At 50.7% G+C, this 25,427-nt stretch overlaps 3 protein-coding genes across 3 annotated transcripts; 1 reads left to right on the top strand and 2 right to left on the bottom strand.

The window, feature by feature from the left end:
- Positions 1-328: 328 nt before the first annotated feature.
- On the bottom strand, positions 329-1,232 carry ISF_09528 (hypothetical protein; the record flags this gene model as incomplete). The annotated part of the gene is made up of 2 exons (XM_018853129.1): positions 329-518; positions 697-1,232. 2 exons carry the CDS (start codon positions 1,230-1,232, stop codon positions 329-331), a joined length of 726 nt encoding a protein of 241 aa, XP_018699692.1.
- Positions 1,233-11,443: 10,211 nt separating this feature from the next.
- On the top strand, positions 11,444-13,872 carry ISF_09527 (reverse transcriptase; the record flags this gene model as incomplete). Its single annotated transcript, XM_018853663.1, has 2 exons — positions 11,444-11,781; positions 12,060-13,872. 2 exons carry the CDS (start codon positions 11,444-11,446, stop codon positions 13,870-13,872), a joined length of 2,151 nt encoding a protein of 716 aa, XP_018699691.1.
- Positions 13,873-22,239: 8,367 nt separating this feature from the next.
- ISF_09526 (hypothetical protein) lies at positions 22,240-24,454 on the bottom strand (the record flags this gene model as incomplete). The annotated part of the gene is made up of 3 exons (XM_018853128.1): positions 22,240-22,263; positions 22,331-24,124; positions 24,170-24,454. The coding sequence occupies 3 exons, from the start codon at positions 24,452-24,454 to the stop codon at positions 22,240-22,242; spliced, it is 2,103 nt and encodes a 700-aa protein (XP_018699690.1).
- Positions 24,455-25,427: the final 973 nt, after the last annotated feature.

Below are 25,427 nucleotides of genomic sequence, written 5' to 3'. Positions count from 1 at the left end.
CATTGTCGATAGCGTATGCATACAATGATAAGGTCAGAGCTCCTCATAGTCACGCGATGGAAAAATGCCCCGACCGCAGAGCGTACCATTCCAGCGTTCGATTCCGGAAGTCAGGGCGTACATACTTCAATAGCAGTCTAACAACCCGGTATGTTCATAAGTGGCAGCAAACAGCAATGCCGCCAATCCAGAGGAATCGAAACTCTTCCATTGTTAAGCAAGAATTCTGTAATAGACGCAGAACCGCAATAGGCAGCAACATCTAACACCGTTCGTCCCCGGCGGTCCGTTATGTTGACACCAATGTCGTCGTGTGCAAGACGCACCTTCATATTTTCTTCTTTTTCCGGATGGCAGGCTTTAACAGAGGCTTGCCGCGGTCCGTACCCCTCAGGCCGTTGACTAGGACATTGCTATCCTGAAGTAGTTTTCGGACGGCTTCTGTGCGGCCCTTTGCTGCAGCCAGTGTGAGAGGCCGCAGGCTACGGCGGGCGTTTTGAGAGTTCAGGTGGTCGCTACTGGCATTGCAATGTTAACCAACGCGTTAGCAAGCTCGTCATCAAAGGGAGGGTGGTGATGCTATAAGGGAAGGGGGGAGCAAAAGGAATCCTATTATAATTGATGGTCGACTAACCAACTTAAAATTTCGGCTTGTTTCTTTCTTAGTCCAGTTCGGTTTTTTTCGTATCGACAGACCTGGGCAAAAGATCGTCGGCGGCCGGGCGGATATAGCGGATCAAGTCACGGAACGCCTGCTGTTCGACGTGGGCAAAGGGGAGGCTGCAGGATACCGTGTAGCGACAGTATAGCTCACGCAGAGTGACAGGACTCAAGGCATCTTCCTCCATAGCCACCTTGCGTTTTCTAGTGGGATGGAGGTTCCCTCCCAACAAAAAGGCAGAAATACTTCCAAGACGGCTTTTTGTTACCTCCGTGCTGGCCTCGCGTTTGCTGGAGACCACAATGTTGTGCTCCTTGCGCAGGTGCGTAACGATGGTCGACGTACCGCCTAAATATTTGTATCGCTTTGCCCTTTTCTTGTCAAAGCAGGGCTGGTAGTGCCACCATCGCGTGCTGTCAGCGTCGATCCAGGCAGCTGGATTGATCTTGCCCTCCGCCGGGCGGCAATGAGCCCAAATCGAGGCTGTCTTTTGGCGAAAGACGCTCGATGCCACCACCTCGGGTGATGGTGCTATCGAAGCGGTCGACGTAAATGTCGACAGCTCATGCATCTGAACGGCGGTGCCTCACCGAATTCCCGGATGAATTTCTCCTGCAGATCGTAAACTACTTGAATAACAAAGATTGCAGCCACTTCTTGCCAGTGTGTCGTCGTTTCCTTTACCTCTTGATCTACGACTATCACCGATACGATAACCATGGTCGGACGCTTCTGATCACAGCGGCCGCTCTGGGACATGTGAAGTCGGTTATAGACTTGCTTCTAGCGGGCATCGATACGCCTCCAAACAGACTGCCTCCGATCGTGACAGTCTGGGTTGAGCCGCCGCCAAACAGACCGCTTCCGGTAGGAACAGTCTGGGCTGGGCGTCCAAACAGACCGCCTCCGCCGAAGACAGGCCGGGTTGAGCCGCCAAATCCAAAAGAAGCGCCTCCGCTAGGGATGGACTGGGTTGAGCCTCCAAACAGAGCTCCTCCGCTAGGGGTTCCGCCAAAAGGAGACTGGGCTGAGGTTCCGGGAACGGCGGATGTGCTGGAGGCTCCAAACAAGACAGGCCGGGTTTCCACGACGTCTGACCTTTCGGCAGATATCTTTGCGAGAACAGGCAAACCATTTTTAGTGTCGTCGGCAAGGTGCGCGTTCTCAAGTGAGGTCAATTCGTCATAACTGCCCAGGTACACAAATTGAAAGAACCGATAAAATGTGTCTTTATCGGAAACTTCAAGATTCACACAAGCGTGGGCGCCTTCAACTGCACTCTGAACCAGTGCATCGATGGGGGCAGAGTCCGGCAGACAAGCGTGATAGTATTGATAATGGGGCAGTAAAGCAAAACCCATTGCTCCCATTCATCATCACAAAGCAAGCTTTCGCCGTAAGGATTCTATCGTATCGTAATGGTTAGAAAAGGTTACATGGCAGCAGCATTGGTTAGGAGCACTCACTCATCGACTTCCCCATCGCCGACACTCGGCAAACCAGTATATCGCTGAAAGACGGGACTTGACATCTTGATTTGAACGCATCGAAGTCTTTTGGACACCGCGGCTTTCTGCTCAATAAAATGCAGGCGCCTTTATCATATATGCAGTTGTAACGCAGTGATGGGACATAACTGCGCCGCTCATGGCAACAGCGACGACTGAAAACAGCACGCTACTTTTTGATGATGGCCCTAAGCTCAGGTCAGCAATCGGTAATGAGCCTCGGAAGAAATACTCGTTCCATAGTATCTGTACAGCACCAGAAAAGGGTATGGTATCGACACCATGGCTGGTTACTTTCTTGCTGCACAATTCATTTCACTGATACTTTCAAGCCCATGTGGATGTAACAACTGCGTCTGGGAGCTGTGGTCTGTTTGACGCTAGCAGCTTCCACCTACCCGCTGGCGCAGCGTGGGGCAAAGAGCGAGATGCTTGCTGCTTTCTGTTTCAGTACCAACTGCCAGCCCAGCATTCTGCATACACCAAGGGCTATGTATATAGTAGGTTTGTCTTGTTTGCAAGGTCTCACTGGAGAATAGTTTTCGACCTTTGGCACATCTCTCTGATTTTCTATAATGGCTTTCATAACCTCGGCCGATATTGATGAACTGATGGACGAGCTTTTTCCTCCTAGCCAACAAGATACCACTGCTGGGGAAATAGATGCGCCGTCTCAACCAGCGGATGCAGACAGGCCGATCTTAGATGACGATGGTGGTATGCAGATGGCAGATGCTGTCGATGCGGAGGCGGGTTCAGAGGATATAGACGCACAAATGGTAGATGATTCAGATACGCAAAATCCAGTTTCTCTATGCTCGAGCAGAGATGACTTCAATATCAGGGATGCTCAGACGAAAAATCTTGCAAAGAAAAAAGCTGGGCACCACAAACCCGGTGATGGCCATTTTTGCCCAATATGCGAAAAACCCTTTCTACAGAGGGGTGGCCTCACCCGTCATTTGGAAGGGGTTCATATTGGGCCAGATACCGTCTTTTACCAGTGTCGAGATAGTCATTACCGAACGACAAGAAAGTCCAACTATGAGAGACATTTCCACAAATGTGTGGTGAAAGGAGAAACGACGGGAAGTTTCTACTGCCGCTGCGGAAGATCGGATGCCAACGAAACACTGCATATCGCTCACGTCCACAAATGCAGACCTAAACGGCCAGCGAAGGAGAAACGCACTTAGCAAGAGGCGGACCTCTCCTACTGCGGAAGATGCTGTTGTACCAAACCATGACATTGGGTAGTGCCGGGAGCCTCGGAACTAGTGCCTCACAAGACTGTGCCTCGCAAGGATCTGCTGATTTATTCTAGCGTCGCGACTCATTCAAAGCTGTGCCTTGCAAGGCTTTGTCTCATTAGTCGTGATGCCTCATTCGTAACGGTGCCGCACTCGAAGTGGTGTCTCATCACTATCAGCGGTGCCTATTTAAGCACCGCCTAGCGAAACACCGCCTGTAGAGGCACCGCCTGTAGAGGCACCGCGACGCTAGAATAAATGAGCAGATCCTTGCTGGGCACCGCCTTGTGCGGCACTGCTGGTAGAGTTGAAGCAGGCATCTTTTTTTACAGCATCAGTAATCAGTAGCTTAGTTCCAAAGTGGTAAAATATCAGTGTGGATTACTCAATGTGCAGATATAGAAAACGTGTGGACTTCTTCGTGTGCTCTGGGAGTGGATTGAAGTAAGACTCGGTGTAGCCTGTCCTTAGATGCTAGATGTACAGGAAACAGATAGTGTGAAGTTCTTGGGGAGGATAATGCGGCACATCGTTGTGTAGAGGACAAGGTGGTGGGTGTGTAGGGCGCAAAATGGTGACTGTGTAGTGGCTGGAATAGTTAGTGTGTAGCGATTGAAATGGTTAGTGTGCATTGATAGATAGGGTTGCGTGGCGAGTGTTACAATATGGAAGAACCCGTGGTTTTTAGAGCAGGATGGTTTTGAGGCACCACCTAGGGAGGAATTGTTGGTAGTGGCGAGGTACTTCATAGTTAGGTATCACGGCCTAGCTAGACACCATTCACAGCGGTGCCTCCTTCACAGCAGTGCCTCAGGCGCCGCCTGCTGTCTGCGGCCTAATATCTGTAGTGGCGTGCCACGGCGCTAGGATCCCCGTTTTGGTCTTCGGTACCACACCTGAAGAAGCGCCGAAACAGAAACCATATCGCACAATGGTGAAAACTATCACCACTGCGCAAGTTTTGAAAGAGTCGCACGCCTCTTCGATAAACTCGCATCACTGAATCAACACCTCGACTCCCCTTCTCACCAGCATGAGCTCTACCACTGCCCAAATAGGCGTTGCAAACGATATTTAAAAACTCTAGCGGCCGTCATAAATCATCTGGAGAGTGAGAGTTGTGATCAAATGCGTTTTGAGGCAGTACAGACGAATATTGAGCGTATCTTTGATCCCAGCCGGATGATACAAGCACGTCTGTTGCAGTTGCAACCTTGCAATCGCCGAGATCACTGTAGCGCTCTCGTAAGCGCCCTGTCGTCACTCGTCGGGCCGTCCTGCCCCTCATTTGCTGCATCTCGGTGCGTTTGTAACACAGCTATAGATGGGATGGTAGGCTGGCCTATCTCAGCTAGGCGCAAGAGGGCGTACGAGAGTACGAGGTTGCAGCTAACTTAGAGGTGCATGCCTACAGTCATACGAGGGCGTCGCGATGGCTTTGCAGATCTATTCCATAGCGCGATGGATCTGTGTCAATTCGCTCTCTATCACAATGTTAGTGATGAGAGCATGGCAGGAGGGAGCTTCCAATCCCACGCACTCCCACTTCCAGCATCAAATTCAGAGGCAGCAAAGCAAATGAGAGTTGTGGCCGGACTTGCAGCATGTGGGAAGGCGCTTGAGAGGCACCTGTTTCGTGACTCTTTCTTGAGGCACATAAACTGGATGGGAAGATGCACTCGCGACTACTGACCGCCTACATCACGCCTACGTACGCGCGGCTCTGGCAAAAGTGCTACCAGTGGCACAGGCGCAAGGCCAGAACCGTGGAACTGAATTGGCGATCGACGAGGTCGTGACGGCTATAGGTCGATGGGCTCGAGATGAGCAAGCACTGAGATCCGGATTAGAGAACATCTGTGATAAGGCACTGAAGTGCTGGGCGCTAGCTCAGCGGGTGGAGGACAGGATCTAGCCAGAGTTCGAGTATGAGCTACCAGAGGACTGGCAACCACTACCATTACTATGCCGGCCCGCCGCACCGACGGTCAATACGTCAAACAGAAAGAAAATGCCGAAAACAGACAACAACAACTCACAGAACGGTGCGCCAAACCACGAGCCACGCGAACTCCTCAAGAGCGAGGTTAAAGTTGTGTGGCCGACAATTTTCGCTGCTGAGCCACAAGTTCCTGGCAGCTCTGACGCGACGGCTTTAGAACGGCTGCACTGCGGATACGTCCTCACACAAGCTCAAAGCCAAGATGCCGAAGAGAAAATATCGCATAGGGCAGCCAGACGGACTAGGCGGGCCGACTCGGTGCCGCACAAGAATCGACGAAACTCGGGCGTTTTTTTATCTGGTGGCGTTTAAAGTGGTTCCAGCGGGAAATGAGGCCAATATATCGACAATCACAAAGGGCCAGTCCATCAGGTGCGCCGCCATACTCAGCCGCTTGCTTCTGAAAGAACGGGGGAAATGGTCTCAGTAGCCTCTTCTGGTGTTGATTGCAATTCTTAACTTCTATGGCGCGCAGTTTTAGGGCTTCAACAGCCCAGAAAAGCCTACAAAGCGACCTTCAACTTCGCAATGTAGCAATAAGGAACCAACGGTGGCAGGCTCGATCTGACGGAGGGTTCAGTTGGAATGGCTTACGCGAGAAGATGCAGACGCAGCAAAGTAAAATAAAAACATGTGCATTATAGATGCAGATTCTTGAGATGACGTAGTATCCATCTTGGTTTCGAATTTGGAAGGTCTTGGTATCGCTACCGGCGGAAATTTGGAAATAAAGAGTTAAAGCGTGCCAGGCCATAAGCAAGGAAGACAGGTCACAAAATAGTCCGCAGAACCTCTGCTGCTTCTACTCTCACTCTTTCCCGTTCCTTGCTTGTTGTATCGTTTCCAGTCGCTTGTTGATTCTGCAATTGGTTGTCTTGTCGGGCGAGCTGCGCAAAGATCAACCCAAAAAGCTGAAGCTGGTTCTCTGCCTTGCGGGCCGCTTCATGGAAATTTTTCTTGTGTCGACGATTGCGTTGACGCGCGGATAAATATTCAACCTCTCCTTGCGGTTTGCGTGTTCTGTCTCGAGCCTTGGCTGTGTTGCAAGGCTAGTGAAACGCGCCCTCTGGCTACCATCTGGTGTGATCCTCACCACGCCATTGGGCACGCAAATTACGGATTGTGGCATCGCGTATCAATCTGCCAAACTGCAAATATTGTCTGTCTTGGTCTTTGTTGGGGTTCGCATGTGCAAAAGCACACCCTCTGACCAATTTTCAGTCATTGTTGTTACGCTGTGAGGCAAAGATACCAGAGGTCGATTCATGAGTTCGGCCTGACTTTGCACCTCCCGAACCCATTCCTGGACAGCGATGGGAGAGGAGTTTATATATTCCGCCCGCGCGGTTTTGCGGACACAACCATGCCAACTATCATTAGTTCAATATTTGCTCAAGTATCGTCTGGAACCTTCGTCAGTCGGTCTTGTCTACACAACCATACTAAGCCTAGCTTTTCGAGGATACATGCTATTAGAATTGTGCATGAAGAAACAGTTCCCCGGTTAGGTCATGTGGCTCGCTAAATTGGATTTTTTTTGCCGGTCTGCCGGACTTCTAAAATTGCTGGTGTCAAGCGACTGGTACATCGCTTTGTTAAAAGGGTCCAGAGGATGGAAGAGCTGGATAGATTTCACCGACCGTGGCGGTGAAATGCGGCATTCCCGGGCAGAGGAGGTGTCCAGGTGGATTCTGTAGGGACGTTTAGCATTTACGCCAGCCAAAGACGTGTGCTGGTTCAACAGGTCTTGTCCATACAACCACGCCATGGCGCGTGCGACAACGCTCTGCAAACCCGTCTGATTGGCTAATTCCACGAAAGAATTTGCTCCCCGTGCTGACTCTCACGCAAGCTCTCGTATGGGAAAAGCGCGGGAAACTCTCTGCGCAGCCTCAAATGCCCTGGTCGCCCACCTGCCACCCCACAGACACAGGGCCTGGCTGCCTGTCGTTGGTGCCTGACTTGTGCCACGCCAAAAGACAGGCGGCCAAACCACCAGAAAGCTCTTTTCCTTAGCTAGTTAGAGTACAGTATTTAAATACTGTAAGTACAGTAAGTGGCAGTGGTAGCACTGAACCGACCGTACCAGCAGTCAGGACAGGCATTTATCAATGCATCTACGACTCGATAGAGGAACTGATCGACAAAGGAAACGTTGTCGCGGTGTTGTGGGAGTCGCCGGACAAGAATAAGTTGTTACAAACGGCCAAAAGGCAGGCAAAGGCAGCGACAGAGCAAGGGGCATTGCCACAGGCTTCGTTCCCACTCATGAAATCCACATTGCTGAATAACGAGCAGAGAAAGCTTAGAGGCGAACGAAGCATACCCGAAGGAGTAGAACGATCCTCTAAGGCAATTGATACGGGTCATGGGCAAAATGGCCTTCCCCAAATGATTCACCCACTTGTTGTAATTTGAGCCTCCACCTACCAACCGGCAGGTCCAAACCAGCACTATGACCGCAAGAAAAAAGCTTGATGATGCTTAGAAGGGCCAGAATCGGGTTTATCTTCATTCTGAGGTTCGTTCCAAAAAAAATCGGTCGCACGAGAAACTGCGTGCGAGACTTTAGCTAGGCGGCATGGATCTAGCGTGGACACATGATTGCTGTGAACTGCACACGAAAAAATGCGTACGAGAAATTACTGAACACGCCCACTTTTGGACGAAACTCTCCCCTGTAAACAATTTCCCCCACTTGGTGCTGTTAGCACCTGTTAGTGGGGCGACGCGTTTACAGGCGACATTGCTACACCTTCACTATGGACCACTACCGCGACCCTAACAGCACAATGGAAGAACTTGGGAGAGTTCATATTCCATTGCAAAGCTGGTTTCGGCGACAATTACACGAGATGTGCGCTGCGAATCTTCTTTGAAACAGCTTCTGTATCGACAGATTCACAGTGTACAGCTCGTCTACCTTGTGGCTATCCTCATTCGACAACGCATCAACCGCCGACTCCTAGTGTTCGAACCTCAGGAAACACCAGAACATTACAGCCCCAGTGCGTGACGGGGTTGTCGAGCCGTCACGCACAACAAAAGATGGAAAATGGACTTGGATACCCCATTTTCCTGCCTGATAAGAGTTTACGGCATCGTACACCCAGGGAGAACGCGTTTTGTGACGCGTGACAGAAGCGACGGATTAGGCCACCGCCGAAACATCAACACCGAACAAACCTTAACCGGAATCATCCCCCATCAATATACGCGTCAACATGTCGAAAGTCGATCATACGAACCTCACGAAACACAAATATCACAGCCCCAGTACCAACAGAAGGAATTGCGCCCCTTGCTGAGTACGCCACGCGATGGAAAATGGGCCTGGAGAACCCATTTGTCTTGCCCGACAATCGTTTACGGTATCGGTGATTGAGGAGTATACACTGGAGAAGCAGAATAGAATGGGCGGATATGTTTACAAACACCAAAAACACCAAGGGCCACCAAAACAGTCAAACGTAATGCACAGCAACAGAAAAGTACTTCACAGAGCCTGACTATCCAAACATAGTCAGGTTCGGGACCGCATAACTTTTACATCAATTGGCAACAACACCACCAACAGCTCAGAACATGCACACCAGGACCGATAACATTCAAGAACACACAGTCGACCCATATTCATACAGACAACTACATCGATTGACGATTTCTAGCTCGTCAGGGTACCGTGGTGACGTCTGTGTGGAATCGCGTTGAGCATGGATCACACATCACCGAGCACGCCACAAAAGTTCACAACACACAATTATAGTACGTCGACGCTCAAATAGCGCACTCCAAACATGAATATCCTGTTAGGCTGTTGGGTCCGTAATGCCCTCTAGAACGTTGCAAGATACAACAGCCTGCAAGTGATAGCACAAACACAGCCAAGAGAACCGAGAGGGCAGGGCACGGCTCTGTCCACAGAAATGGAAAGCCTCGCGAACGAGTGGTTACTGTTATACAGAAGTTAAGGAGGGCCAGGAAAGGCCTGACAAGTCAAAGATATAGAACTGCCATAAATGGCCATCTGTATGATAGAGTTGACCGAGCCGAAGACGAAGCGAACTTCGCCATAGGGAACTTCGTCTTTGGGCCCAGGACAGCAACATCAGTAGATAGAACGCTGCATAGCTGCCAACAACGGCGGCTGGGACAGTCTATGAATAAAGTCAAGTCAAGTCAAGTCAAGTCAAGTCTGGGACTGCCGCACGAGGAACTGCGTACGAGAAACTACTGGGACGCGCCACTTCTGGACGGCGAACGCATTTGCGGGCGAGATTTTTCGTACGCAGCACTCCGCACTGTCGCTGAATAAGTGGGGGTGTCTTGACTTGACTTGACTTGACTTTATTCATAGACTGTCCCAGCCGCCGTTGTTGGCAGCTATGCAGCGTTCTATCTACTGATGTTGCTGTCCTGGGCCCAAAGACGAAGTTCCCTATGGCGAAGTTCGCTTCGTCTTCGGCTCGGTCAACTCTATCATACAGATGGCCATTTATGGCAGTTCTATATCTTTGACTTGTCAGGCCTTTCCTGGCCCTCCTTAACTTCTGTATAACAGTAACCACTCGTTCGCGAGGCTTTCCATTTCTGTGGACAGAGCCGTGCCCTGCCCTCTCGGTTCTCTTGGCTGTGTTTGTGCTATCACTTGCAGGCTGTTGTATCTTGCAACGTTCTAGAGGGCATTACGGACCCAACAGCCTAACAGGATATTCATGTTTGGAGTGCGCTATTTGAGCGTCGACGTACTATAATTGTGTGTTGTGAACTTTTGTGGCGTGCTCGGTGATGTGTGATCCATGCTCAACGCGATTCCACACAGACGTCACCACGGTACCCTGACGAGCTAGAAATCGTCAATCGATGTAGTTGTCTGTATGAATATGGGTCGACTGTGTGTTCTTGAATGTTATCGGTCCTGGTGTGCATGTTCTGAGCTGTTGGTGGTGTTGTTGCCAATTGATGTAAAAGTTATGCGGTCCCGAACCTGACTATGTTTGGATAGTCAGGCTCTGTGAAGTACTTTTCTGTTGCTGTGCATTACGTTTGACTGTTTTGGTGGCCCTTGGTGTTTTTGGTGTTTGTAAACATATCCGCCCATTCTATTCTGCTTCTCCAGTGTATACTCCTCAATCACCGATACCGTAAACGATTGTCGGGCAAGACAAATGGGTTCTCCAGGCCCATTTTCCATCGCGTGGCGTACTCAGCAAGGGGCGCAATTCCTTCTGTTGGTACTGGGGCTGTGATATTTGTGTTTCGTGAGGTTCGTATGATCGACTTTCGACATGTTGACGCGTATATTGATGGGGGATGATGCCGTTGAAGGTTTGTTCGGTGTTGATGTTTCGGCGGTGGCCTAATCCGTCGCTTCTGTCACGCGTCACAAAACGCGTTCTCCCTGGGTGTACGATGCCGTAAACTCTTATCAGGCAGGAAAATGGGGTATCCAAGTCCATTTTCCATCTTTTGTTGTGCGTGACGGCTCGACAACCCCGTCACGCACTGGGGCTGTAATGTTCTGGTGTTTCCTGAGGTTCGAACACTAGGAGTCGGCGGTTGATGCGTTGTCGAATGAGGATAGCCACAAGGTAGACGAGCTGTACACTGTGAATCTGTCGATACAGAAGCTGTTTCAAAGAAGATTCGCAGCGCACATCTCGTGTAATTGTCGCCGAAACCAGCTTTGCAATGGAATATGAACTCTCCCAAGTTCTTCCATTGTGCTGTTAGGGTCGCGGTAGTGGTCCATAGTGAAGGTGTAGCAATGTCGCCTGTAAACGCGTCGCCCCACTAACAGGTGCTAACAGCACCAAGTGGGGGAAATTGTTTACAGGGGAGAGTTCGACTTGACTTGACTTGACTTGACTTTATTCATAGACTGTCCCAGCCGCTATCGAAGCAGCTATGCAGCGTTCTAAATACCTACAGATGTTGTCGTTCTTGCCCCGAAAGCAAAGCTCTGTCCTGTTCAGATGTCGGTTTTGCTTTCGGTTCAGATAACTCTATCATACAGGTGGCCATGTATGGCAGTTCTGTGTCTCTGACTTGTCAGACCTTTCCTGGCCCTCCTCTGCTTCTATCTACACGATATCACTCGTCTACGCTAAGTGTATTGGAGTACTGTGGATGGGACCGCCTGGAACTGGCCCAGGAGTCCTGTCCGTATCATCATCTTGGCTGTTTGCACGGCTATGGACGAGCTACAGAGTATGCGTTTGAGGTCATCCCATGGCCGCTTGCCTGCCCACATTCTGTCTCTTTCATCCGCCCAGTCTCTGCACTGAAGCAGGACGTGGCGTACGGTTTGGGGGCCGTAACCGCAGGGGCATTGGTCGGAGTCGGCCTTGTTGATGGAGTGTAAGTATGGTCCGAGGCCGATCTTTCCGGTGCGCATTTGCGTGATGACTGAGCTGATAGCTCTGTGTGTTCTGTTGTGTATGGAGAGTGTTGCCTTGCTCGGCCGGACGCCAAGGTTGAAGAGGTCGCGTCCGTGCTTGTCGGTTGCCCAGGCTTGGGCCCATTCGGCTTTCATCGCGTTCCTCCTCCTTCTTTGTTACTCTTTCAAAGTTGTTGGGAAAATTAATTGCATTACTAAAACTGGAAGCCCATTTTGCCCATGAGTGTACATCCAGTAGTAAGCTCCTGACAACCTTCTTCCCGCCACTACCGCAGCATATTGATGAAGAAAACGATCGTCCGATGCGGAACGCAGTGCCTATGCCGAATCTGACGCTGGAGGAAGTGCACCGTCAATTAATGGCAGCCAAGTCGTGGAAGGCGCCGGGTCAAGACGGACTACCAATGGTGGTCTGGCAGCAGGTCTGGCCAGTGGTCCAGAATCAGATTTTGGCCTTGTTCCAGGCCTCTATCGACAAGGGCGTCTTGCCGCATCAATGGCGACACGCGAAGATCATCCCGCTCAAGAAAAGCGACAAAGAAGACTACGGCATTGCGGGGGCCTGGCGGCCGATATCATTGCTGTGCACACTAGGCAAAGTATTAGAATCTGTCATTGCTGAAAGAATATCTTACGCGGTGGAGACGTTTGGTTTGCTTCCCACCAATCACTTTGGAGGGCGCAAGCAACGTTCGGCAGAGCAAGCACTTGTGCTGTTGCAAGAGCAAATTTATGCAGCCTGGAGAGGAGGACGAGTACTAAGCCTCGTCAGTTTTGACGTAAAGGGTGCATATAATGGCGTGTTCAAGGATCGACTGCTTCAGAGGATGAGAGCAAGGGGAATGCCGGAGAAGATGGTCCGGTGGATTGGAGCTTTCTGCTCTGACAGGACGGCATCGATTCAGGTCAACGGACAAGAGTCTGATGTGCAAGCATTGGACCAGGCTGGGCTGCCGCAGGGATCGCCTTTGTCTCCTGTCGCGTACCTCTTTTTCAATGCGGATCTGGTCCAGCGGCGGATCGACGCCAATGGGGGCGCAATCGCTTTTATTGACGACTTCACAGCCTGGGTCACCGGGCCTACGGCGCAAAGCAATCTGGAGGGAATTCGGTCGATTGTTGAGCATGCAGAGGATTGGGAACGACGGAGCGGAGCGACGTTCAACGCGAAGAAAACGGCAGTCATGCACTTTACTCGGAACGCGCGCAAAGCCGACACAACGCCCATCGTGATCAAAGGGGAGTCGGTGGAGCCCAAAGAACATACTAAGATCTTAGGCGTGATCATGGACGCTCGGCTCAAATTTCAACAACATATTCCAGAAGCCGCGTCAAAGGCCATGGAAGCAGCTATGGAATTGAAAAGACTGCGAGGATTGTCAGCAAGGACGGCAAGGCAGTTGTTTGCAGCCACGGTGACTCCAGTAGTCGACTATGCTTCCAATGTCTGGATGCACGCCTACAAAGACAAGCTAATGGGACAAATCAATCGCGTCCAGAGAGCGGGAGCGCAAGCTATCGTGGGCACATTCATGACCGTAGCAACATCCGTGGCGGAGGCGGAAGCACACATTGTGAGCGCGCGGGAGCGGTTCTGGAAGCGGGCGATCAAGATGTGGATAGAGGTACATACTCTGCCCGGAACGAATCCACTCAGCAGAATTACGACACGGATTAAAAAGTTCTATACGCGCTTTCGATCACCTCTGCACCAGGTGGCGGAAAGGTTGAAAGGCATACCACTCTGGCAGATGGAGACCATCACCCCGGTTCTGGTGGAACCTTGGAGGGCCCGCCTGAAGACAGTGATGGACAAGCCGGCCGATGAAGTATGCGCAGGGTGGACACTAGCTGTTGCGGTGAGCAGCTCGGCGAGGAACGGCATGGTGGGAGTTGGTGGAGTCATTCACAGCAGGAGTATGGAACGCAGTCAGTCCGAGCAGAAGGTCTTCTCTTTCACGCTTGGGCCGAGAGCAGAGCAGAATCCGTTTTCAGGAGAGCTAGCGGCTATAGCATATGCATTACGGAAATTACCCGACAGTAATCGTTAGAATATTATAGTTTTCTCGCGTAACAAGGGAGTGGTGGCAGCATTAAGCCGGCCCTATTAGCAATCGGGATAAGAATTTATCACATGCATCTACGACTCGGTAGAGAAGCTAGTTAGGAAAGAAAACATCATTTCTATAGGATGGGACTCGCTGAGCAGGCATAAGCAAGCTGTTATAGGCGGCTAAAAGACAGGTAAAAGTGGCTACGCAGCAGGGCGCTGTACCTAAGGTTCCATTCCTAGTGATGAAGAGTATGACGTTAAATAATGAGTGAAGAAACCTTAGAAGTGAACGATGCATACCTAAAGGAGTTAGACGGTTCTCTAATAAAATAGATGTGGCGCTACCTAGGAGCCACACACGCGAGATTTATAAGGAGTGGTCATAGAGGCAGCGCTTAACGCTTGCCTAGCTGAGGATAGACATGGTAAAACTAAATAGGTATCTCTATTATATTAAAGCAGTACCTTCGGAGTAATGCGCTTATGCGTAGGCGAAAGAAACGGTTAAACATTTTCTTTCACAGTGCCCGCAATAGGATAAACAGCGAAAAGAGTTACGAGCTTACATAAGCACGAGATGGAAGCTCGGCGGCCCCTACATTCGCGCCCGGGCGCGGATTTAGAATGCCGCGCCCTGCTGACTAATGTTCCCGCGCCCCCTTCGCAGTGGTCAGTGATTAAATTTTAGTGGCTTACTCGCCTAAATACAGGGCCTCTTGTGCCACACAGTCCGCTGCCGCAGCCTCCCAGATGTCACCCCCATGCCTCGTCTGTCAGAAAAGGGATTCGCTTCCATCTCAGCTGCTACCTTTGCTTCAACTCGGTCTTCTTCTGCCTTGTCCCAATCCAGATACGACATCATTTCTTCCTTCGTCCAGTCTCTGGACCTTTCTTGCTCTTTACATTGCTTACCCATCTGCTTCCAATCAAGGCACCAAGCAAGCTCCGCCCTGTTGTACCGCTGGGGTAAACCCGTTGCTTTTCGATACTGCTGGTTTGTCTTGATACTGCCACGCGGCTGCGTATCGTACCAAGCCTGTCTCGACTCAACATATCTCTGGTAGATTGCTTGCGGGTCGTTGTATCTGAGCTTTGGCGCAGTTGAGTTTCCCACCGCTGATGACTCGGCTACCGCTGCCTGTTGTACGACTGTCGAGTTGACTATAATGCAATCTGCCACTGTCTCAACTGTAGATGTATGGCTACCAGACTCACGATCTGCCAGCGCCTGGACTTCTAATGTATGGTCGCCTCTTACGTTGTCCGTTGGTGCTTGCATCGCTACCATGAGATGTTCGTCTTTCTGGCCTATGGTCGCATGAGCTATCGTCGCCTCTGCGACTGTCGTTGCCACTGCATCTGATACCACGATGCTCGTTGTGTGTGCTGTCGTTTCGGTGACCGATGCTGGTGGCTGAAAGAGCTCTGTATATCGTAAGGGGCATGACTTCGACGTCATTGTGTGACCTATTGTGTGACACATGCTACATTTCGGCAGTGCCTTTGGATGTGCTGCTGCCTCAATTGTCTCGAACGCGCTAGGCTCTCGCCTTGTGCTAGTTGCTGGCTGCTTGCGTCTCTGGTTGAGCAGGCTCGGGGCTTTTCTAGGCTCTAATATTGGATGTGGTCTTGACATATCTCGTTTCAAGTGCCAATGGGGATGGAAATGCTCGAGTAACAACGCTCCGCCTTCTTCCTCGAGCTTCTTCAAAGTATGGACACACGGCAGCCCAAAGGAGGATGTAACGGTCATGGTGCAGGGGCTTCTGAGTGGCTTGGAAAGCAGTTGTCGTTGTTCCTGCACTTTACGTAGGGCTCTATGAGAGACCCAGCCCCGCACCGCCTCAAACACCACGCCAGAGACGTCCAGAGAAGCACGCACATACTTCAACTCCTTCAGCTGGTTGGTGAGTGCAGGTCTCATGGCTTGCCAAACATCGAACAAATCGAGGGTAGATATCTTGATGTGTGCTTTCAGTAATGAGTGAATCCCCTCGGCTCTAGAAGATAGATTAGTCCCTCCGTCTTCAACCAAACTACGAGCTATTTGCCTGGAGGTAGCCACATTGCCAAAGTGCAAGTACCTGTCGATCCATGCTCGGACAATTTTCTCTTTAAACGGGTCAAGCCAGATTGTCCTAACATAGCCGACCGCATCTGTAAATTTCTCGGCATATTTCCGCTCGAAATCGGCCAGGCGCTCCTGAAATTTCATCTGAGTCGGAGAGGCTACGATTGTATGCCAGGCCTTGTAGAACTCATCCCATCTCCTTTCTCCTTGGCTACCTTCAGCTAGAAAGACAGGCCGGCAATATTGCAACACCGCTTTGTTTACATGCCAAGTGCAGAGGAGACCTCCGGATGAAGGGAACCAGGTTGAAGCCGCATTCATCGCGGCCAAACACCGGTCTGTCAAGACAACGGAGGGAAGGTCACGCCGATAGAGCGACCGAAGATGTTGCAAAGCCCATGAGTAGTCCTCTTCGGTCTCACCGGAGAGGAACGCAAAGGCAATACAAAAGGAGCGCTCGCAAGCGTCAACGCCAACCATATCAAGAAGTGGCATGCTGTATTTATTTGTCTTGTAGGTACAGTCAAGGAGCAGAACAGCGGGGTTGCATTGGAGAAATGCGATTGAGTCCGGATGGGCAAAGAATATTGCTGTAAGCCGATTATCAGAATCCAGCCGAACCTTGTAGTGGAAGCCCTCCTCATGCAATTGGTCGACTAGTGCTTGTATGCTGCTTTGGCCCTCCCGTAGGTCTCTCCTCGCTGCCCCAATTCGATTATAGATATCTTTCTGAGTTGCAAGTGTCGTGGAATTGTTACAGAGGTACGTCCTGATTTCACGAGGAGCAGCCCCAGCAGCCGCAAGACTAGAAATGACCCTGGAATCACCCCCAGTAAGGTGGCGATGTGCTGGGTGTGCAGATGGGTCTTCACTTGGCGGGTGATTGTGGAGAGAGAAATCCAGTCCGGGTCGATGACTGAGAACCCATGCTGCTCCATCGAAAGACTGTTTGGCAAGCACAGAAAACTTGCATCCTGTTCCTCGGCTACAGACCGTTTTCGCTGTATGGCGGCATTTGGCTGTTGCCCGTTGCGATCGCAAGCAAACACAACTTTAACCCGGCCATTGGGTGTCTTCGTCGACTTTCCCGTGGTAAATTCATAGCCTCTAGGTTTTGCCCATGAATTAATGGCGCTAAGGAGAGATTCGCGTGAATTGTATACACCCTCTGGGGGGAGCACATCATCTGGGAATACTGTTTGGGACATGGCGAAAGTACGAAGTGGTTCATGGTTGTGCGACAGCGTGTTGAAAGGGGGCGCGGGAAAATTAGTCAGCAGGGCGCGGCATTCTAAATCCGCGCCCGGGCGCGAATGTAGGGGTTGCCATGGAACGATTTATCGTACTGACTAGGGGGAAAATTAGCATTAGATAGACTAAAATAGAAACTAAATATAGGAGCAATCTGAGCGACGATATAGTTCACACTAGCCATAGGACGTTTCAATAACTAATAGGCGAATTAGTATAAAAGGGCTTTTTATCAGACCATAAAACCACGTCCGCGGCGAGCATAACTAGCGACGCTTTGGCTGCTATAGATAGGACGCTGAACACTTAGGGAATAGCCCTTAAGCTAGTTAGTTATTAATAATAAATCACGCGGAATGTTAGATGCTAGGGATGAAAAGACGAAGTGGAGAGAACTAAGAACGATAGGGATGAAGTGGAAGGGATAAGGCGAGTGGCCAGAAATATACCTATAAATAGCTAGTGAGCCCTATTAGCTGGAAGCCAACAGGCGTCATAAAACAATTAATAAATAAATGTACATCTAATATTAATGCTAACTTTTGACTTAGAATCTCTCTGCGAAATAACAGAGGCTATCGTAGCCTATAACCCCATTGCAAGACAACAAATCTTGGACCCCAGCGTCTGGGAGCAGCTGTTTTCGGTGGCGATGGACTGCATAAATGACCTCTTTGCGCAATGCGTCGAAACACTCATGCATGTCACGATATGCTTCTTCGGTAGCAGCAACAAAATCTTCCGGCTGAACTGCTTGTTTTACCTCCGCGGTAAACTTTAATAAGGCAAGCTTCTTGAGTTCGTCGACCATGTAATAATTTGCAATCTTATGAACAAGAACATGGGTTGACAAGCTAGGCTGGATAACTCTTTCGCCTTCGGCTGTTTCAGAGATGACATCACCACCCCCTGCAATAACGGATTGACAGTTATAATATAGGCGGTAAAAGAATTGCAACATACAATCGACCGCGACTGGGTCATGTGCCGAGAGGTCAAATGTCAGCTTAAGAGGGCGTGCACTGCTCTGAAGCTGCTTTGCCTCCTCTTCGGTTGCTTGTTCGGCGGTCGACGTTATTCGCTGCCGCTCAAACTGGCACGAGGATTTCAACACATCGGAGAACTCGCAAATTATAATTTGGTGAGCATAGTATTTTTTTTTTCCAGCACTAATTATAATGTCAGACTGGTCGCCAGTATCGAACAAACTATAAGCAGCGGCGAGCTAATAAGCAGGTGCAGGAAGGAGGTTATTCGCGAGGCTTGCTTACCGGGCGCGCTTTTCTAACACCGAAGCTTTAATGGACTCCTGTAGAGCCATGATGGACTCAGACGCAGAAGTCTCCACGTTGGTGGCCGTAGCTGGGGCAGGCTGTGGTTCAGGGCTATGGAAAAGCTCCGGGAAATTATGCCGAGCTATATAGTCGCTCTCGAATATCCGATCGTCGAGAAGAGAGCGAAGAATGGTAACCAACTGGTCTTTTGAGTAGAGTCAGACGGAAAGCCGGTGTCTTTGGACAAGATCACGAACAAGCTTCGCCTTTCGAAGCGGGGCGTTCAGCGACGGGCCAGGTCTGGCTGGTGCCACAAATCGGTTCGTTTTGGACAAACCTTGTCTAGAATTGCCTTAACGAGTTGTGTACCAAGTCCACGACGGCGTTCGGCAAGGTGATGCTAATACTCTCGAACAAGAGAATATTTCCGCCGTCTAGTTCACGGCCCCAAGCACCGGAGCCTCGCTTGAAGTTGTGCTCGTAGTATTGGCGGTTCAGGCATCCGTATCTGTTGGTTACACTTGACGATAATTATCGTAGGGTTATTGGTCTTTTATTATTGTTGCTGATGCTTGTTCCTACAAGTGAGTGTGTGGCTGCTCCACAACACTGAGGCTATCGTACAGTAAAAGTGGGTTCTTCCTGGGTCCCAGCCAATGAGAGGGCTGCACTCGAACCCGTGCCTTGGTAGGCGCAACAGTATCTGTCAAAGAGCTCAAAAGCGAGACAAGTGTTTTCTGCTGTCGGTTCTTCCATCTCACTCCAGAACTGAGACACAATTTGGTCGCGTCAGACGCTCACCACGTATCAACTGCAGTTCCAACGACACGAACCCAATAGAATTGGCCAGATAGAAGCTTCAAATATACGGTACACTTGGTTCCTCGCTGTGCCACCCGTCTCGGTCTTTGGGCTAGCCTAACCAGTTAGATCCCCGCCACAATAGGACTTGCCACCTACCCGGGAACCATTCTTTTACCAGCCCGAGATTCGGTAAGCTTTCCCACTGAAACCTTCTAAACAGGCAAGAAACGAATGCACAGTGAACCATCTTTTCCAGCTCAAAATCTCGTGTTGATATACATGCCCCATCAATTTGGTTTAATATCCGCGTATTTCTTCTCAGCTTTTGCCATTCGCAGATCTGAAGGCTGTTTCCACTGATTGCCTGCTTATGACAAGGGGCTTATCGTTCTATCGAGCGAGCAGGCGTTTTCCTTGTCGTCTCACATTGGTTCGTCGTGGGATCCGCCGCACACTTTGGGTGAGCCCATATATGACATGCACAAAGACTGGCTTCCATGCGTTGTCTGAAAAGTCTCGCCCACATAATTTCCAAGGTACCTGATGACACTTTTGACCTGTCTTCCTTCTCTTCTAGGCCCATGTGGCTTGGCATGCCTACAATCGTCCTGCCCACAGCTTTAACCGACGTGACAGCTCTGACTGCGCGGCATTAGACTTCCAATACGACTCGAGTCTTATGTGCAGGCCTGCCCCCTGGCTTTTGCAATGGCGCACACGGTGCACAGGGTCGAGTTGGAGTCGGCCAGAAAAGGGCATTCGTGGGTAGCTGCGTGGACACATCTCCTGTTAGACAGCGTCAAAATTCCTCGCAAAGCACCCTGGCCATCATTGGTATAGTTTAAAGAGGCACCTGGAGGGATGGATCGGCGCGGCGTGAGCACTTCAACAATGTGATAAGGTGCAAGAGGCATGTTCATCGTGTGCTATGCCGAAACTCTCATGACGAAGTGGTTTAATGCAGATTCATGAATAAATTCGGATGTGATGATTAGAACAATAAAAGACAGATTATGGAAAGGGGCGGTGACTTAAAATAAAACGGGAAAAAATGTTATGTAAGAAGAGAAGGTATCAATAGGCATGAGTAACATGTGCAGGGCTTTAATCAAACTTGAGACGAATGGATAGATGCCAGGCAATGTTATACACGCTACAACTTGTCTTGGATGAGGACTTGTATCTAAGAACCGCCCGGGTAGCACATCACCTGTTTAATTGCCGCCGTTACCGGATCAGCAGTCGACATACAGCGTTTTCTTGCAGCGTTCGCGCCCGTAGCGTTGGATGTATTCAAGCAAAGATATTCTAACACCTTTGTAAAGCCTATCTATGCGGTAATCTGCGATGATGAATTGCGCGTCATGGCCTTCTAGGCTCGCTAGTCAAACGTAAAATTTCTGAGAGTGAGCCATGGTGCAGTAACCAAAGCCCGTAATTCCGAGTAGCTACCCATTTACACTGTTTCATCTGGTGTGCTGACTGTGGAGCGATGTCTGATCAGCAGACTGCCGGCCTTATTTCCATCAGAGACTATATTGGACCTGCGAGATGCCGAAATAGCTCATATTGCAACAGAGAGTCATGCAATGATGCTAGAAAGGAATCGGTATAACGGGAAGCTCGCGGCTCTAGAGGGTGCGAAAGACGACCTCAAGCAATTAGATATCCACCGCACGTTAGATCTCGGTAAGACAAGGATCCTTAGCTCCGCTGCCCTGAAAACGCTGACAATATCTAGTCTCCTCCCACCTGAGACAATCGAACAAGTGCATAGTGATGGGGAGTCGGAGGCTGAGTTGTCAGAAGACGGGCTGGCAGGGCTTAGGGTTAGAGGGCGCTATTGGTTCCTCATAGCGCAGCCGAACAAACTAGGATGTCAAAGTCGTGATAGTTGCTAGTGAGCAGTGGTAACCCACCAGCAGGTCATCCACTGGCTGCGCTGTCCTACTAAGGATAGCGCCTGTCGTGGACATCCACCGATGGACATCCTCGATCGCACGCGGCGGACATCCATGGTTGGGGCAAGCCGTGGGTGGCTGTCCACGGGGGAGCCACGACTATCAAAGGCGGAGGCTGCCCATGGGTGGATGTCCACGACAGGCGCTATCCTCAATAGGACAGCGCAGCCAGTGGCCATGGCCACGCTAACCAAAATTTTGTGCTGGCACCCGTACAGGCCAGCACCTTTGGGCTATGCTATTCCGTGTGCTGGTACGCTAGACCCAGCACCCACTGTAGCCCAGCCCAAAGGTGCCAGACCACCCCAGATCCCATCCGTCGTTAGTGATGGCATGCATGCCCTAGCACACACTGACTAGCACCATACGCTCCTAGCACGAATCAATCATCCTAGCCCTACTTGTTCCTAGCACATAAATGACCTGGCACGCAAAACTCCTACCACCCAATGGACATCACCCACGTCGGGCTTTTTAATGAATTCGACTGCGTTTTCGCGGTCGCCATGCTGCGTCTCTCTCCTTGATGGCATTCCACTCTGGTATTAGATGAATAGTACGTGTTCCGTCGCTTGTCACTCGCCCAAAGCAGTTCTGCGGACGGAGCATTTGGTTCTCGCTATCAAAAAGTCCCATCCCGTTGCGCATATACTTGCCCGCCAGCCGCTGCACGGCCGACGGCTCAGCGGGATCTACCACAACGCTCTGCTGCGTCCTCCACTCCCCATCTACTAAAAGTTTGAACTCTATGCACACTGTTTCTGCTCCTTGAGAAGAGACCTGTAGCTTTTAGACTTGGCGTCAGCTAGGATGGGGTGAATATAAACTGACCTGCGAAGTAAACTCAGCCTCTGGCACTTCATCTGCCATCTCGTCTTGAATCACTGACGGGGAGGACGCAGATTGTCCCTGGTAACTACTTGCAGTGTCTGAAACCTCAGAACGGGAACCCAAAACCTCCCTCACAGCCTGTTCCATGCCAATTCCCTGAATTTCTTGTCCATCTAGGCCTTCAGGCGCTTCTGTTGCTGCGAAATGTTCGTTGGTCGCGGTCCCGGGTAGGTCGTAGCTCGACGCTATTGGTGGGGGAGATACCCCCTCTTCCAATGCTTGCTCCTGCTGTAGCTCTGTCGGCCGTCCAGCGCCTGCATCGAGTCTAGCTTGAAGACCCGCTAGATCTCTCTTCAGCTGGTCGATCTGGTTTCGTAATTCTGCTTCTTCAGCCACGAGCTGGTTAACCGTTAACTTGTGCTGGCCCTCCACTTCTGCTATAGACGCCTCCTTGCTCGCCTTCTCCTCGTCGAGTTGGGCAATCTGCAGCGTTAGTTGCTCCACCGCGACCTGCAGTTTTCTTTCTTCCACCGTCAAGTCTTCCACCAGCGATACCCGCTCCGGTCGCGCGGATGCGTGATCACGTAATTCCTCGTCTCTCTCAACAGTGGCCAGGTGCTCTTTCTCGCCAGGACCCAAGAGATCGAGCCGAATCTGGTCGCCAAGATTGGCTCGTCTCTGTTCCTGCGCAACAATTTCGTTTTGTCGGTTTTGCTCGTCGGCCTGAAGACTCTCTAAACGAAGCGTATGCTCGGCTTCTGTTTGCTGTAGTCTGTTGAGCCTTTGAAGCGCCTCCTGCTCTTCACCCCTCAGTGTAAGAAGTCTCATTTCTTGGAGCGCCATGTCGTTTCTCAGCTGTTCAATATTTGCAGAAAGCTGCTCTTCGGTGGCCACCACCCGTCCCAGCCTCGCTTCTTGCTCCTCCAGCCTCCTTGGTATGCTTGTTCGCCGCTCTGCGGCCTCCAGTACTTGCTGAGGCATTTGTGCTCTTGACATCATGGGCAAGCGTTGCTCGTGTCTACTGCTATGGTCAAGCATGTGCGTGTCTTCCGTTGATTCCAGACCGGCCGCGGAAATGCCGAGGTCTTGGCCGAAGAAGGCAAAGTATGCTGATCGCTGAATAAAGATGGATGTCAAACGCAAACGAGGTCTCGGCATTGGCCCGTGAAGCTTGTCTAGGAACATATCCCTTTTATCCCGAGCATGGTCCGCTGCATGGGGTTGGCCGCACAGGGCTGGTGGTTTCTCGACAGAATCGATTTCATCATCCTCCGTCAATAGCTGCGCGGAGATTGGCCGCGCCGTGGCCAGCACATCCGCGACAGTATCGATACTGGCGTTGATATCGTCGAATTCGAATTCCTCCGGTTTTCTGGCTGTTGTCAGCAGTCGACGCGCAATCTCTTGGTCCGGGTTCATTTGCACTAAGGCCTTGATCTCTTCTGATTTGAAACCGAGCTTCTGCGCCAGACGCGCGAATCGAGATACCACGACCTCATCGGCCTGTCGTATCTTCGCCGTCGCCAGTTTTTCTTTGCTTTTGATTGGCATGTCCCGCTGCTCGCGCAGGGCATAGAGCCACAACTGTCGGTACGCGATGTCAAAGCAATCTGCGGCACTGATCGGAATGGTCGTGAAGGATGTCGAAGAGGTCTGCATGACGCACTCGTTGCCATTACCCGGAGAGAATGCCTTCTCCAAGGCACATCGTATGGATTCTCCCTTCTCTAGGTGGACGAGTCGTCGCATGCAGACCGCTGCAGGCTGCAGGTACTTGAGGTTCTCGAAGAAGGCGAGCAGCGAAGGCACCAAGCAGACTTCGGTGGCTGAACAAAGTCGCAACCAAATTCTGTTTCTCTCGGTGTCGCTGAATGCGCTGAATATCTGGCCACTGTTGACTTTCGCATACAGATGACGGGCCTGCCGTTCGCATGCGCCGGGTGCGGTGAACTGAATCTCGCGAACGGTGTCTTCATCGAGTTTCTCCATCGCAGCTTCATCTTTGTCAAAGACACCATACCAAAAATCCTTGATGAAGCGCAGGTATGACAGCAATTCCTGTCCGTCAGTCTAGCGATAGAAGAAGGCGTGATCCCAACTTACATCGTGACATCTCATGGCTATCATTTTATTGATGACGCTTAGCCGCAACCCACAGTATAGGGCTGGCAAATGGCGGAAGGCGTCAAATGCCGGTGCAAACTCATCATGTTCAAAGAGCCTCTTGAGCTGGTTCTTTCTGTGGGCCGAGTCTGTAATCGCACCAAGACGTGCCCACCATTTCTGTTTGAGATATTCATTGTACTCTCCGAACATACCCTGGTATTCCCGTATTTTAAGGAAAAATACGCCATCGCCTGGCCTCTTCTCGTTCGAGTATTCTTCCATCAAATCTTTCTTCGCTTCGTCGCTGATATCTTCCTTGGGTTAGATCGAGCGTTGAGTGTTGACTGCGTATGCCACAAACCTGAGATGTAGAGGTCGACGACCCAATGCGGATCTGCCGAACGAGACACTTCCCCGGAAGCTTCAACCCTGTCACGCCCACGCAAACATTGTATACGAAATCCGGACGGGAATTTCAGCCTGGGAGGTCTACTGCCACATGACAGAAGTGACTCGCGACTGTACCCGGAGGCATCCAGTGCTCTGTGTAAATCTGCCGCATCAATGACTGCTGGTATGCGATGTTGTCGTTCCGCTGGGCTATAGCCACGCTGGTTTTTGAACAGCCTGATCAATCGCTTTACGTTGTTACTGTTCGCGTTGATTGAGTTCGGAAAGTCTAGAATGCTGAGTTGAACCTCTGCCGTACCAGCATGCTTCAGGCTTTTCTCCGCACATATACGGTGCGATACCGCCTGAAATCCACTCCGAGCCATGCTGCAGAATAGTTTACAGCGTTCGTCAATTCTGAGAGAAAAAGGATGCAAATTGTCCGGTGGAAAAGAGCCTTCTTATACTCATGCTGCAAATCGTTTTGATGACACAACCTTTACCATTCTCCACCAGTCTTGTATAAATGCGCGACGCCCACACCTAGTCCGCGTGGCAAGCTGCTGTTTTTTTTATCCAGCACGGCAAGCTTCCAGTTGCAATGAGTGTGCAATACAATAAAATCCGAAACTCAGAGATCAAACTGCAAGATGTGAAGATACAAAATATACCTTTCGCAGACGATGCAATGGTCATGAACCGCAATACGCCGACCGGGGACCCGCCTGCCCCCAAGCGACTTAAGAAAAAACTGTGTCCACCTACGCCAACGGACGATCGCCTGCCTACAAAGAAAAACGACGACTCAATTACCACTGCGCAAGTGGCTGTTAAAGTACCACAGGACACCTACCGACGACTATGT

Source organism: Cordyceps fumosorosea (genome assembly GCF_001636725.1).
Source record: "Cordyceps fumosorosea ARSEF 2679 chromosome Unknown scaffold_52, whole genome shotgun sequence".
Classification (NCBI taxonomy): domain Eukaryota; kingdom Fungi; phylum Ascomycota; class Sordariomycetes; order Hypocreales; family Cordycipitaceae; genus Cordyceps; species Cordyceps fumosorosea.
The sequence above is the reverse complement of the archived record's forward strand: the minus strand, read 5'-3'. Positions and strand labels throughout refer to the sequence as shown.